General features: G+C 42.6%; 1 protein-coding gene across 3 annotated transcripts in view; it reads right to left on the reverse strand.

Moving 5' to 3' along the window:
* The window catches only part of UBTD2 (ubiquitin domain containing 2), a 43,827-nt gene extending 28,304 nt beyond the window's left edge, over window positions 1–15,523 (reverse strand). The window contains exon 1 of one of the 3 annotated variants that reach the window (XM_083594208.1): window positions 15,024–15,523. In XM_083594208.1, the coding sequence (XP_083450334.1) occupies window positions 15,024–15,387 (364 nt within the window). In that variant the 5' untranslated portion in view covers window positions 15,388–15,523. Of the gene's footprint in view, window positions 1–7,823; window positions 7,984–15,023 lie in introns of those variants that run through there. The other 2 variants (XM_083594210.1, XM_083594209.1) reach the window with 2 other exon arrangements.
* Window positions 15,524–15,861: the final 338 nt, after the last annotated feature.

Here is a 15,861-nt window from a genome sequence, read left to right on the forward strand (position 1 = left end):
GAGCAGGAGGTTGGACTGGATTGATAAGATCTCTTCCAACCCCAAATCGTATGATTTCTAAAATATTCATTAATACAGAGAGACAATTAAGTTAACTAACTGTTAATCAATCTTTGTTAATCAATCATATAAGCTCATGCTAAAAAAGATATAAACCCACTATCTATTAATTAAAACACTTCAGCTATAACCTCATGTGTTCAAAGAGAAGAGCGCATCAAAATTAGACACACAGCTGGAGTTACATGAAGTTCAACTTTAGTGTTTCCACACACTGTCACATTTTGGTATACCTTGCCTACTCCTTCAACAATGCATTAGTGATTCTACTGCTAGGGCGGCTGTCTGCGTTCACTCTGTAGCTTGAAGGTGCTTTGTTGTCAGAGGGAGACAGACTTGCTTCCAGATACAGTCAAACCTCTAGTTGTGTTAGGTTCAGGTTGTGGATTTTCGGGTTGCGAACATGGCAAACCCGGAAGTGTATACCTCTGGGTTTTGCCGCATGCGCACTCTGCACGCTTCGCGCATGCACAAGAGCACTCTATTGCATCGCGCAGAAGCAGCGCTCTACTTATGGACTTTTCGGGGTGCGAACGGCACCCCGGAACGGATCACGTCCATAAGCAGAGGTACCACTGTACTATACCTGAGTTGACTGCATTACACATCAAATACATTTGATGGTGCTGCAAAGTTTCCCTACTTCTATTGGGCTTTTTACAGTCTAGAAAATTTTCCATTTAGAGCACACTGGGGGCAACTGACCAACATAGTAAAAGTTTAATGTTTGTTTTTTTATAGATATATAATATTTATTGGAATTTTACAAAAAACATCAGTTTACAAAGTACGAAAAAGAACATATGAAAAGAACAAAATAAAAAAAAGAAAACCTAAAAAAAATACATAAAAAAGAAGAAATACAAATAAAAATACAATATACAAAAAACGAATAGGTAAAAGAGAATTAAAAACAAATCCATTTTTTGTAACTTTATGCTCATTAACTTGTTTCCTTGACCTCCTCACACCTCCCCTTTTTGTATTCCCATTTAGATAATCAAATCAGCAAATCCTTACCTTCTTTCATTTATCTTAACTCTATATCTTAACATATTATAACTCTATATTTTCATCCATTATCAATTCGTTTTTGCATATTCTTATTAACTTTGTTGCTAATACCCCCTATTCAATCCAATCATCATTTTAACATTCATTAATTTTACAATATTTCTGTAGATAGTCTTTAAATTTCTTCCAATCTTCTTCCACCAACTCTTCTCCCTGGTCTCGGATTCTGCCAGTCATTTCCACCAGTTCCATATAGTCCATCACCTTCATCTGCCACTCTTCCAGGGTGGGTAAATCTTGTGTCTTCCAATACTTTGCTAAAAGAACTCTTGCTGCTGTTGTAGCATACATAAAGAACGTCCTATCTTTCCTTGACACCACTTGGCCGACTATGCCCAGGAGAAAGGCCTCTGGTTTCTTCAGGAAGGTATATTTAAATACCTTTTTCATTTCATTATCGATCATCTCCCAGAAAGCCTTAATCTTTGGGCACGTCCACCAAAGGTGAAAGAATGTACCTTCATTTTCTTTACATTTCCAACATTTGTTATCAGGCAAATGATATATTTTTGCAAGCTTGACTGGTGTCATGTACCACCTATATATCATTTTCATAATATTCTCTCTTAAGGCATTACATGCTGTAAAGTTCATACCGGTGGTCCACAACTGTTCCCAGTCAGCAAACATAATGTTATGACCAATATCTTGTGCCCATTTAATCATTGCAGATTTAACCGTTTCATCCTGCGTATTCCATTTTAACAGCAAGTTATACATTCTTGAGAGTATCTTAGTTTTGGGATCTAACAGTTCTGTTTCTAATTTTGATTTTTCCACCTGGAAGCCAATTTTTTTGTCCAAATTATAGGCCTCTCTTATTTGATAATAATGAAGCCAGTCTCGCACTTTATCTTTTAATTTCTCAAAACTCTGCAATTTCAATTTCTCTCCTTCTTGTTCCAATATTTTGGCCATTTGGCCTCCATATTGAGCTTTTTCTGAGCCTTCGCTTCCATTGGTGACAACCACCTTGGGGTTTTATTTTCCAATAAGTCTTTGTATCTTATCCAGACATTGAACAATGCTTTCCTGACAATATGGTTTTTAAATGCGTAAAAGTTTAATGTTTGGAATGTACTGAACAATGAAGTAGAAGAATTACAGTCAATTTTAAATTCAGGTAGGTAGCTGTGTTGGTCTGACGTAGTCGAAATAAATAAATAAAATAAGAAAATTGTCCAGTGGCAGCTTAGAGACCAACTAAGTTTGTTCTGGGTATACAGAAATAAAGCCAAGGTGCAGAAATCATGTGTGAAAAACTAAGTACACCCTTACTGCTTCCATAGGAATCAAGAGGCTAAGTGGCAGACAGGGGCTGTTAATCAAATGCCCTTGGTTAAGTGATCATCAGCAAGTGTGCCCACCTCTATAAAAGCCTAAGTTTTTGCAGATTGCTGGTCTGGAGCATTCAGGTGTGCTTTAACACAATGCCAAGGGGGAAAGATGACACAATGCTCTTAGAGAAGCAGGTGCTGCTGGCCATGAAATTGGGAAAGATTCTAAGGCCATCTCCAACCAATTTTAAGTCCATCATTCTACAGTGAGAAAGATTATTCAAAAGTGGGAAACATTCAAGACAGTTGGCAATCTTCTCAGGAGTGGACTTCCCCAGCAAATTCACCCCGAAGCCAGACCAAGCGACGCTCACAGAAACTGCAAAAAACCCAAGAGTTCCATCTCAGGACCTACAGGCCTCAGTTAGCTTGTTAAATGTTAAAGTTCATAGCAGTATAATTATCAAAAGACTGAGCAAGTATGGTTTGGAATGTTTGCCAAAGAACATGGCAGCATGACTTTGGTTTGCAAAGTTGCATCTGAACAAACCACAAGACTTCCAGAACAATGTCCTTTGGACAGATGAGACCAAAGTGGAGATGTTTGGCCATAGTTCACAGTGCCACGTTTAGCAAAAATCAATCACAGCATATAAGCACAAGCAGCTCATACCAACTGTCAAGCATGGTGGTGGAAGGGTGATAATTTGGGCTTGTTTTACAGCCACAGGACCTGGGAACCTGGCAGTCACTGAGTCGACCATGAACTCCTCTGTATACCAAAGTATTCTACAGCCAAATGTGTGGTCATCTGCCCAACAGCTGAAGCTTGGCTGAAACTGGGTCATGTAACAGGACAAGGATCCTAAGCATGCCAGTAAATCTACAACAGAATGGCTGAAAAAGAACAGAACCAAGGTGTCGCAATGGCCTAGTCAAAATCCAGACCTCAACCCAGCTGAATTGCTGTGTATAAGAGAGTTAAGAGAGCTGTGTATAAACAAATGCCAGCAAACCTCAATGCAGCGAAGGCTATCTAAGTGTTACTAAAGGTAGATCCAAGAGGTAATGAAAAGTGTACTAGGGCATATTAAGATACAGTGGTACCTTGTGATATGGATGGGATCTGTTCCAGAGGCCCGCCCGTAACGTGAAATGCCCACAACTCGTAGCACTGCGTAGGCGCGATTTGGCACTTCTGTGCATGTGCGAAGTGCGATTTAGCACTTCTGCACATGTGCAAGCGGCAAAAGCCGGAAGTAACCCATTCTGCTACTTCTGGGTTGCAGTGGGACGTAACGTGAAAAGACGCAACATGAAGCGGACACAACACGAGGTATGACTGTACTGTGGCACAGTTCCATGTTACCTACATAAGATGTCAATGTTTTAACCTCTGGCAAGACTACCTCTCAATGAAAGGAAGTCCATTTTTTTAAAAAAAAACTGTCATCTTATGTTTTCCTCATGTATATTTGATAAACTACTTTCCATTCTACATTTTAAGCTACAAGAAATCCATAATGTAGAAAGAAATCCAATAATTTGAGAACAAGGTAGACCAGAAAATATCAATGAGAATCATCTCATTGCCTAGACAGGCCATTTCCTGGTTCACGTTAAGAAGCCACTTTTAAATTTCTCCCAGGGCAGCTCATAGAAATCAATGTGTGTGGGGGGGGGCAACATGATTGTAATTGGCCAACAAAATGTCTATGCTAAACAAATGGTAACCACACAAAGGAGGAATAAAAATGGGTCTTATTTTGTGTAAACAAAAGGATGTTGTGTCTTTTAAGTTTTTTTTAGTAATAAAACAATAATCCTGGCAATGCAAATGCAAATCATATTGCAGATTGTGTTTTGAGTGCAGAAGTTATATGTTCAAAATGGTACATTCTTTACATGGTTTCCTGCATTTTTCTTCTTGCTATATCACCAAATGAAGACATTACTTTGTCACAGTTTCAAAATGTGTTTCAAAAAATTTCGTTTGCTCATCTACAAATAATTTTCTTGTGTTGTTGCATTCATTTTTGTTTAACAGGCAATTTGTAACCTCTGCAAAATCTCTATTGTGCATCCAACTACACCCCTAAAAGGCCATGTTCAGGTTAATGCAATTAACAAGAATACTAGTCAGGGGGTTTTTTGGTCATATTACAGCAAATCACAGATGTTTCGAAGTATGTTGAATTAACTCTAAGAGACCTCACAACACCATTTCAGCAAAAATGACTGAGTTATAAAGTTTAACTGTCACAGTGAGGAAAGTGTTTTGCTATTTTAATATTTTTAATGTGTAATTCTGCAGGGCATACCTCAGTATTCAGGCGGTTACTTGCACACTAGATAAGGTAAAGGTAAAGGTACCCCTGCCCGTACGGGCCAGTCTTGCCAGACTCTAGGGTTGTGCGCTCATCTCACTCTATAGGCTGGGAGCCAGCGCTGTCCGCAGACACTTCTGGGTCACGTGGCCAGCGTGACAAGCTGCATCTGGCGAGCCAGCGCAGCACACGGAACGCCGTTTGCCTTCCCGCTGGTAAGCGGTCCCTATTTATCTACTTGCACCTGGAGGTGCTTTCGAACTGCTAGGTTGGCAGGCGCTGGGACCGAACGACGGGAGCGCACCCTGCCACGGGGATTCGAACCGCCGACCATGCGATCGGCAAGTCCTAGGCGCTGAGGTTTTACCCACAGCGCCACCCGCGTCCCCACACTAGATAGTTGCCTATAAATGCCATGTCGTTACTGTGACCATATGGAGAGCTGTCTGCCTACAGAATCCAGCAAGGTAAAATTTAGCACATCTCAAAAACCAGTCAGAAATGTCAGGTTGCAGATATAATGTATGTTCCGTATGGCTGGGATGTTATTGACAGCTAGCAGCTCATGTTGCAAATTTAGGTGGTTACCACAACCACAAAGCGCTACTGAATCCAGTAGCAGAAGTAAAGAAATAAACGCACACATGATCCCAAAAGGAATAACTAATAATGTTGCCACCTTCAGAATTTCCTGTATTGCAGGAGACTGAATAGCTATCCTGCTAAATTATTTAGAATACTGAGGGATCCCTGTTCTTTAGGTATATATTCTGCCTTACCTGTAAAAATTTAGAAACAAAAAATTGTAAGCAAAGCCAAGGAAGCTGACAGAAACATAAAATGCAAGATGCAGCTTTCACATTCATAGCCCACGTTCATTGTTGGAAGAAAGATATACTCAAGCCTGTATAGATCACCAACCTTTATCAGAAGAAATGAGGAAAATGCATTCAAACTGAAACTCTAAAAGAGTCAAATACAATTGCGGGTGGGGAGGGGAGATTAAAATCCAGAGGTGTTCAGTTGTGCAAACATACTGTAATTATTGACATTTTAAAGCAGATAACTAGACATTCTCAGCAGACTGGTGGTTCTGCCTGGCAGCAGAATAACTGATTTCAAGAAAATGGGGCAAAGAAGACTGTGGTGGGAATCCATACAGGAAAAGTAAGTTCCAAAGGCAGTGCAATTCATTCCATTCTAGCTATCTCAGGGTACATGCTAGAAAATTGGAGAGAGACCACCACATTCCTTGATGACTCCACCAAGTTCATGACAATACAGTGAAATAATAAAACACTGTGCTTTTTGCATAATACTACCATGGAAGTACAAGTTGCTTAACTCAGAATAGACCCATTAAGTTAATGTGCATGGTCTACTCTGAGTAAACCTAGGTTGAGTAAAACACAAAACTGTATAACGTTCAAAGTTAAAACATGCATTTTTTAATGTTGGCAACTTTAAAGTTTTGGAATTTACAACAAACGGCAGTAATCATAGAAAGAGACAACGTGTAATTATTTTACTGTTCCACCATCTAAAATAAAATAAAATGCTTGTTCACAATTCATAATTAACTGCAGAGAATCCTCAATTTCTCTATGGTGGTCACATGCTACATTTATAGTAATTTATGGTTGAAATTAATTTACGGAACAAGTCTGTGGTTATAACAGAGTGAACTAAAACCATTAGTTCCTGTAAATTATGAATAATGTGAATGTTAGCTACCACTCAAAAAGCACCAAGAAGTATGTAAGCATCAGTTAAAATTTAACATTTAAAACTTATTCTAACATTCTTGCTTGCTTCATGTGATGAATTACTGAAAAACCTTTCACTTAAAAAGTGGGGTAAATATGAAGGCTGCTGATACCTAAAGCTGAACTTTATAGAATGACAAACCTTTTTAATCTTACAAATTGTGCACCTGCAACCTTACTAATCAAACCAAGTGGAGTCATAATCTAGACTTTGGAAAATGTTGGTCTCGACTTCATAGTTTTGTACTGTACCAGTAAGATGCAAAATGGTTAGCATCAAGCTGGAAACTCATGACCTCCATATAAGACACACTACATTCAAAACACCGAGCTCTAAGAAAGAAGATGAAATCTTAACTTTCAATAGCTTATGTCTATTAAATCAAAATATTTTCACCTCACTCCTTAGAAAACATTTCCAAACTATCCACCCATTGTTTCAAAGGACTTACTTCTGCTTATTCAACAGCACAATATTTCTTCACTGCAAACACATACACAGCTCTTGAAATGTTTTACTTTTCTGTAAGAGGTCCACAACTACCTATTTTGCTAGAACAGTTACACTGATCTTGGGTCAGCAACACTTTCAGTTTATTTCTAAGAAACAACAGTGATTCCGTAACAGTCTTGGGCTACAAACAAATGCACAGCACCACCAACACAATATGGTTTCATTCTGTATATTTTTGTGTTTGCTTTTGTTTGAATATTACTGTATATAAACGACCCCGTGCATAAGACGACCCCTATTTTTGGGAGCCCTCAACAATTGCTGAGCTTCTTTTGTAAGATTGCTGAGCTGCTGAGCAGCTTTTTGAGCATCCCCCACTCTGGCTGAGACAACTGGTGCCGTAATACACCACATCCTGGCACTCACCAAATACTCTTCCTAAGGTGGGAAGGGTGGGTAAGCAGCCTCCTCTCCGACATTTTCCTGCTACCACCACAACACCAGCCCTCGCTTACTTAGCATATTAACCCGTGTATAAGATGACCTTCAATTTATCACAAAAAAAAAATCAGAAAAAGGTTGTCTTATACATGGAAAAATACGGTATTTTATTGAGTTTCAGAACAAACAAACTAATGTACACCAACCAATGGGACTAAGGCCCGTTGAACACAGTGTGTTCTACTTCTGAGTAAGCATGCATAGGATTGCTCTGTCAATGCTACAGTAATTTCTCTGATATACTACCCCCCCTACAAATGAATAATCTTCAGGGTAGCTTATGGTTGTAATAATACCCCACCCCCAAACCTGCACAACTGAGTAGCCCATGGTCCCCCAGTCAATGTATATGGCCAGAACATACCTTCCTTCAGTTCTGTGGTCTCATAACAACTTGCCGCTGAAGTACTGTAGGGTTTTCTTTTTGGCAGGGAGGTCGGAATAAAGCTCCCTGAAGCAGCTCCTTTTCTGGCCAAGGTATGGGGCCACTTTAATCTCCCCTCTGCCATGTTGTTCCTGGGAAGGACCTCCTAATGGGCCCTGGCTGATGGCAGATAGCTTCCCAGCTCTGAGGCAAGAATATCGCTATTAGACATATGGAAGGCCGACTTACACTAAGCCAGACCATTGGTCTACACTGGTTTTCCCAGGGTTTCAGAAAAGGAAATACTTCAAGCCCTACCTGGAGATGCTCTCCTACTGAGCTACAGTCTTTCATAGATATTACAAACACACATACACATTCTCTAACGGTCCAGTTCAAGAACAGAACAGTTTTAAGCAATGGCACTGCTTTTATAATCACTTTAAAACTTTAGATCACAATGACATCATTATATCTGCATAACAGTGAATGGAAACTCCCACCAGAGCTTTAATGCCCATTTGCTTCTCTTGTTCTAAAGAGAAAATGAAGACAGAATCTACGGGAGTTGCTGGAAACCTCGCTGGGGTGGAGTCCGCCAACTACAGAGAAATAGTACTTTTTAACCAGTTAAGTTTCCTTGCAATAGTATAAATGCATGGCCTACATTTACCGAAATAATGAATAATAGTTCATGAAAAGAGCAGTTTGGAAGAATGAGCAGAAACCATGTTATTGGACAATTAGCACCCAGTAGTTAAAATAACACTGCCATGTAATGTTAAACTGTGGAAAGTTTCTATTACAATAAATAATGCACAACTGCTGTTCTGATCATACATGTAGAAGGCCATTCAAAAGATGGGCAATGCTAATTGTAAATGGAAACTTAGGAGAAATGAAGTTATTTAGACGCTATCCAGTTGCAACATATTTTGTTAAGGATTTCTAGTGCAACTGAGCAGCATCCAGTCAGGCAATGGGGCAGTGATCACCCACTCTTCTCCGCTTAGATTAGCACACTGCTCATTCATGTATACATCATATTAAACCCCTTGCTACACAACCGCATCATCACTAAGGGCACAGTCCACTCCCAGAGCCTTAGAATGCAACTTTAGAGGCCTTGGGAATATGATTGTCAGACTTCCATTACTCCATGTATAATCTTGCTCATTACAATTCCTGAAGCTAAATTCAAGTTGAGAGAGTTTGCCTGCACAGTTCCAAATTGCTTTAGCTCTATTTATACATGAGTACATCTTAATAAAATCTCAAAAGAATTTCAAAGAGTGGCTGGGGCAACTCAGTCTGATGGGCAGCAAATAATAATAATAATAATGCATTTCTGATATTTATAGTGCATTTCTAACAATGTGTTGATACTGCACTGATTTCCCACTCCCCACTCCCTCATGCTCTTGCTAGTCCACTCTAGAAAAGGAACTTAATCCAGGCTTAGCTTTGCTTGTCACGTTTGTAGGACTAGTCCTCCCCCCCAACAAAATGGTAAAAAAAAAGTATACATTTTGTATCTCTTCCACATTGGCGGCGGGGGGAAGATTAGTTCATCATATGCAGTTTCAGCATTTCCCTCAATCCATTATTTCAAGGGTGGGCCTCTACCTTAACTATGAAATGGCCCAAGAAACCTACTGGGAATAGGGGAGGGGCAAGTACTATGATAAATGCAAGAGAATGGGGCATCAGAATACAGCACAGTGGAGGCAGAGTTCTTCACAAGAATTGCTGCTGTGGCAATCCCCCTTTCTATTCACCCCAGTTTCTGCAGGAGGGAGCACGAACCCCCCATCACAATCCCAAATTCTTATTAGCAGAGGTCCAGAAGCTCCTCACAAATGTATTAGAAAAACTAATACATGAGACTTTCATTAAACAAATAATTTGGCTTCTTTCTTCGATAGGAAGAACAACCGCAAGCAATGAGCTAAAACTCGTCATGTCAAAAATTCAGAACTCACAAGCATTCTAATGCCACCCTCGAAACAGAATTGGCATTATAGAAGTTTAATACATTGACACACACGCGACTGTTATTTATATACCACACAGAGCAAGGTTAGAAACAAGACTGATTTCACTCTTCTTTTTTAGCAGGAGACAAAACCACCAAGGCTTCAAGTTTGTATGGAAGAGCAAGCAACCACACAATCAGTTTGGAAAAAAGTATTGGGGGTGGAATCATCACCCTAGGACTTATCTATCCTGATTTTCAGAAAATTGATAGACTTCCAATGACAGATAGCAGCAAGACAATCACAGATCTGATACAGAGAGGAGAGACAGAAAATGAAAGCAGTCTTTAAATGCAAACTTGGCTTTCCAACTCATCAGACATTTCAAACATGGTCAGTACTACTGAATAAGTAGCCTACTTCTACTCTGAATTAATGTAAGGATTTTCTTTTCAACAGTTTGCAAAAGTACAGTCCAAGGGCTATATTTGGCACTACAGTTAAGGCTTTACACGTAGTGGTTTTTTTTTATCATGTCACCAGTGTGTGCAATTATGTGATTCTTACTGGTAGCCACTGATCATCTTAGGATACTTCAGAAGACAGGATGGTAACAAATCAATGAAGCTGAACTGTTAGCGAGCTTCATACCAGCAGCAGACAGCTGCAGACCACAGGTTTAAATCTGTAATGGCTTACAAGGCCCGTATTTCAAATATGGATCTCTTCTCTTTGTTCTGTACAAGCAACAGAAGGCCTTGCTGAACTTTGAAAAAAGAAAACAAACACTCACAATTTCTAATGAGATATATCCTTAAAAGAGTGAGTTGAATAATAAAGAGTTTATCAACAAAAACTCCAACGGGAAAAATTAAGCTGCAAAGCCTGTAACTGCCCACTTCAGTAGAGAGAATATATTTAATCAATGTGGGACTAAACTGAACTGATTCTGAATTAGGCACACAAATGAAATAATCTAAACCACTGCAGCACAAGATTAGTCCAAATGATGTTCAGTCAGGGTTGCCATTTGTCCAGGAAAACCTGAACATGTCCGTTTTTTGGGGGGCCAACATGCCCATCTGGGCAGGTTTTTACATTTTAAAGGAAATGTTCGGGTTTGGGAGATTTTTTGGGGGGTTGGGGGGCACATGCATGCTCAGTACGGCGCTGTGCTGCAGAAGAGGAAGCGCCACAACAAAGCGAGGCCATTGCAGCGAACATCAGGTAGGAGCTGGGGTCCTGCCTCTGCTTGGGCTGGCAGTGGCTCAGGCTGCTCTGCATGCCGCAGCCACTGCTGGCCTGAGCAGGGGAAAGAGGCGTGCTAGTGTGGTAGCCCCCCACGCCTCTTTTCCCAGCTCAGGCTAGCAGTGGCTTGGGCTCCCCTCTTTTTTGCTCTTCAATATATGGCAACCCTAGTTCAGTAAAGCTGAGAGAACTTTAAAATGTCATAGCAGTCAGTTTGATCTGATGCAGCCTAGTGATCTGATCGCATGTACCGTATTTTTCGCTCCATAGGACACACTTTTCCCTCTTAAAAACTAAGGGGAAAAGTCTGTGCATCCTATGGAGCAAATGCAGGGGGGAGGCAGGCAGGAAAAGCCCGGATCTTGCGGGCTTTTCCCCAGGAGGGAGAGGGGACCCGACCTGTTCTGGGGGCTGGGGACAGGGGAAGCTCGGGCTTCCCCCACCCCCAGCCCCGCAAGCTCCGAGAGCGGAGACAACGTTTCGCGCAACCTTGCCGCCGCTCCCGGACCTGTTCTGGTGGCTTGGGATGGGAGAAGCTCGGGCTTCCCCCCGCCCACAGCCCCGCAAGCTCCGGGAGTGGAGGCAAGGCTGCGGGCAACCTTGCCGCCGCTCCCAGACCTGTTCTGGTGACTTGGGATGGGGGAAGCTCGGGCTTCCCCCGCCCCCAGCCCCACAAGCTCTGGGAGCAGAGGCAAGGCTGCCTGAAACCCCCTGAGCACAGCGGCAGTCCGTGCTGCGCTCCGGGGGTTTCGGGCAGCTATCCGTAAGCCTTCGGAGAGCAGCAGGAGTTCTCGCTGCGATCAGAAGGCTTGCGGATAGCCGTCTGAAGCCTGGAGAGCGGGAGGGGTCGGTGCACACCGATCCCTCTTGCTCTCCTGGCTTAGCTTTGCTGGAGAGGCTCTGCACAGTTTTCCCTCTCTGTGCAGCGCCCTTTAAGCAAAGTGGGAGGAGAAATGGAAGGGGCTCCGTTTCTCCTGCCACTTTGCTGAAGGGGCGCTGAGCAGAGAGGGGGAGAATTCCCCCCCCCCCGTTCTCCTCCTCCTATGATCTGGTGCGTCCTATGGTCCGGGGCATCCTATAGAGCGAAAAATATGGTATATATCAGCTTTATTAGGATGGGACGTAAATTTACGTATTTTTGTGTTTTTATGTTGCAAACTACCCTGTAACCCTCAGACGAGGAATGATGTAGAAATTTAATAAATAATAATCTCAAATACAGACTGCTACTCATAAATGAAAAAATAAATAGCCACCCAATACATTTTTTTGGCCTCAATACCATATCTCATTTATATTGGACAAATTATTTCCCCATAAAGCAGCTAAGCGGGGACCTGTGTCTTTACTATAGCCCCATCATCACTGAACACTGACCATAGTGGTTTAGGCTGATGAGAGAAGGGAGTCTGCCAACATCTGGAAGGCACAGGTCCCCCCCCCCCCCATTATAGAAGTCTAACTGCACTGATGTCTATCACGGAAAACTGCAAAGAGAGATCAAAATTATACCAAAGTGGTTGAAAAGATATATCCTGACATTTTATATCACATGCACACCCATGTACTTAACATATGCATTACAACATCCAGCAAATTTTAATGTCTTTCAAAGTCTACAGTATATTGCATATTTGATGGAAGTAATAAGAGAGAAAGGGATTATTACAGGAACTTCATTGATCAGTGGTGACTTATGAACAGTAATAACTTCTTATTACTTCTGGACTCTGTGTAATTTCACAAGCTATATCTGCTTCTGGTTTGAGATTTGCCTCTAAAATGTTTTCCTACTGCACAAGATCTCATCGTAATAATTTGCAGGAGCCTGTAAATTGATATTCTGTGACCTAGCACTGCAAGTGAAATTAGAGACAGGAGTGACCTAGTGGGCTAGCAAGCCTAGCCTCAAACTCAGTAAGGCTGTTCCAAAACTTGTGCTCTAGTGTTCTCAGCAACCCACTTGAAACTTCAAAACAGAGTTTCCCTTGAGAGACTTTTAGTCAGATTGTACACTTACCACAATCACATATTTAAGAAAGGTTTTACCTTTTGAGAACAAGAGAAAGGTGTACTTTGACATCTTGATTGGTAGATTACGGTACATTAATTTTTAATAGAATGGCTCAATCATATATTTTATTTTTAGGAAAGAAAACCTTACGTAGGTTATGCACATGCGTACACATAGACATTGCAGAAACTTTCATGCATTTAAGAATCATGCCTGGATGCCACATAATTGAAGTGGAATCATACTAGATCTCATTTTAGTGAAATAGCTTTAAATGTATTTATCCTTTGATCCTCAAGCTTGCACTCTAGTATATGATTTGAACAGATGGGCATCCTAGAAAATCCAGCTGTTGTAACACGGATATTAGGCTCTTTGCACCAAAATACAGCAAAGTATAATGTGTATGTAAGATATTCACAAAACCTTAATAGGGAAATCTTGATAAGAAGCAGCCACAATTCCACTGAATCGTTTATCTTATAAATTTATATTAAGATATATCATACCCTGTGTTGGAAAAAAACCCTACTTTGATGATCAGAAGGATAACATAAAAAAGCCAGGAAGTTCATGGTTTACAGGTGTATCTTCTATGACCTTGCATTGCCTCATAATACTTAGCCAGTGTGGTAGTTTCTTAATAATGGGTGACATTACATAGGCATAGTGAATTATCTAGGTCCAGTTCATGGTTTCAGCTACATCGCAGCTTCCACTTTAAGCCTAGTTAATTTTACATTATCCCCCATTGTCCTTGGTTGTGATAACTTATTAAGCAGGTCTTTTCAATTTTTACAAGTTGTTGAGGGTGTAGGTACCGAAATCCAATCTCCTCTAATGGGAATTCTATTGCTAAATGCCGTGCAACCCTGACAATTCAGAAATTTATCCCATACAAACATTACCCCTGAATGTCAATTGTAATATAAAGTAGGTTTGTGAACCGTAACACTCTGGCATTTAAAAATGCATCTAACAACACAAAGTCCCAAGATATTAACACAAATCCGTAAGCAAGAATATGCTATAGAGAGCAATACTGATATGGTGACTGAAATAACCATCTGTTAAAGGAGAATGGAAATTTGGTGTTGCCACACGATTTGCCCTTTTAAATACATGTGCAGTTAAGAAAAATTGGTAGATAGTATTTAAAGTTATTTAAACTGGGGGAGATGTATCAACATTTAACTAGAAGAAAACTGGGTACAAAATCCTAAAGTGACAGGTAAGTGATCTTCAGGTAACAGAGTAGGAGAACCATTTCAGAGAGAAAACTCCATCATCACCATCATTATCACCACCACCACCAGTTTGATCAACATATAAATCTTTGCAAAGCTGAATAACAGGCAGATATGAATTACACAAACCTACAACTTTTGAGTTCAGTCCACTTTAAGGAAGATGATTGTTTCCAGTAAGAATTCCATCCTTTGGCACAATATATGTTTATCTGCTAAGTATGTGGAAGGGAGGTTCAACAAAAGCCATACTGACAAGAAAAAAGCCACTTTCTCATCATGTACATTTGAATAAGCAAAGTCAAGAGAAGGGAGGTGGTGGCCCACATAATTTATGAAGAGACTTCTATACCCCACCTTTAAACTTCTCAATATACACCACAAATGGCAGGATGTACCATACAAACAAACAATATACTTTCAATAATAACAGTAACAACAACAACAACAACAATAATAATAACGAAGCTCAAAATAGTTAAAAGTATTCAGAAGAGAAAGAGGATTGTTAAGTTGCCTTTCTCAAGGTGTGGGTGCCTCAAGTGTGGGTGGCGGAGACTGGCAACTGGAGTACAGATGGGAAACAATTCTTTTCCATACCTGGGCAACGAGAGGGGAAAGGGAGGGGGGAGCTATCCCACCTTGTCCGCCTCGCCCCCTGCAGGGGCCCTGCCCCTCACGCCCAGCCCCTGCCCCCCCCCGGGCCCAGAAATACCTCTAGGCGAGCGCCTGGAGACCCTTTTTAGTTGAGGAAAGTTGAAAAGAAGACCCCCCCTTCCGCTGGGAAGGGGCGAAGGGGGAAGCGAGGCGCTCCCTCTTGGGGGGTGGGGGGAAGAGAGAGAGCGAGGAAGGCGAGGGATGTCGACAGAGAAGCCGCGGGAGGGCGTGTGGGCCCCTCCCGGCTTCTCTCCCCATTGTGGAGGAGCAGCAGCTGCCGCCTCTGCGCGCTCCCCTTCCCCGCCTCGGCCGAGCGAAGCCCCAGCCCCTTGGCGCCGCCGCCGCCTCTCACCTCCGGTGCCGTCCGAGTTCTCGTTGAGGCTGCCCGAGGAGTCGTGGTGGGAGCCCACACACCCGCCCATGGGGCCCGGCCGCCCCGGCCCGGAGACCCGCCTCCTCCTCCTCCTCGCCCGAGCTCCTCCGTCCCCGTCGCTCTCGCCGCCGGTCGGGCAGGCGCGCTGGCTCCGGAGCCGCCGCCCCCTTCCTCCTCCTTGTTGCGCTCGCCCCGGCCCCGCCTCAGCGCCCGCCTCCCGCGCTCAGGCGCCCGCCCCGGCGCTGGCGAGCGGGGATCCCACCGCCGCCGCCGCGGCCTCTGTCAAGGCAGCAGGCCCGCCACAATAGCGGCAGCGCCCGGGCCGGAGAAGGAGCTCTGGCGGCGAGGAGGGGGCGGCGGCAGCAGCAAAGGCAGTCCTGGGCTCTGTCGTGGGGCTGCCCGGCCATGCCGCCGCCTCCGCCTCTCGGGGAGGAGCTCCTCTTTCTTTTCAGCGCCGAGGGAAATACGAGCCTTTCCACTTCCCGGAGCGCAGAGCCTGGTGGTGGCTTAGCACCCGAGCACA

This window comes from Podarcis filfolensis (genome assembly GCF_964270895.1).
Source record: "Podarcis filfolensis genome assembly, chromosome: 2".
In the NCBI taxonomy this organism is placed as follows: Eukaryota; Metazoa; Chordata; class Lepidosauria; order Squamata; family Lacertidae; genus Podarcis; species Podarcis filfolensis.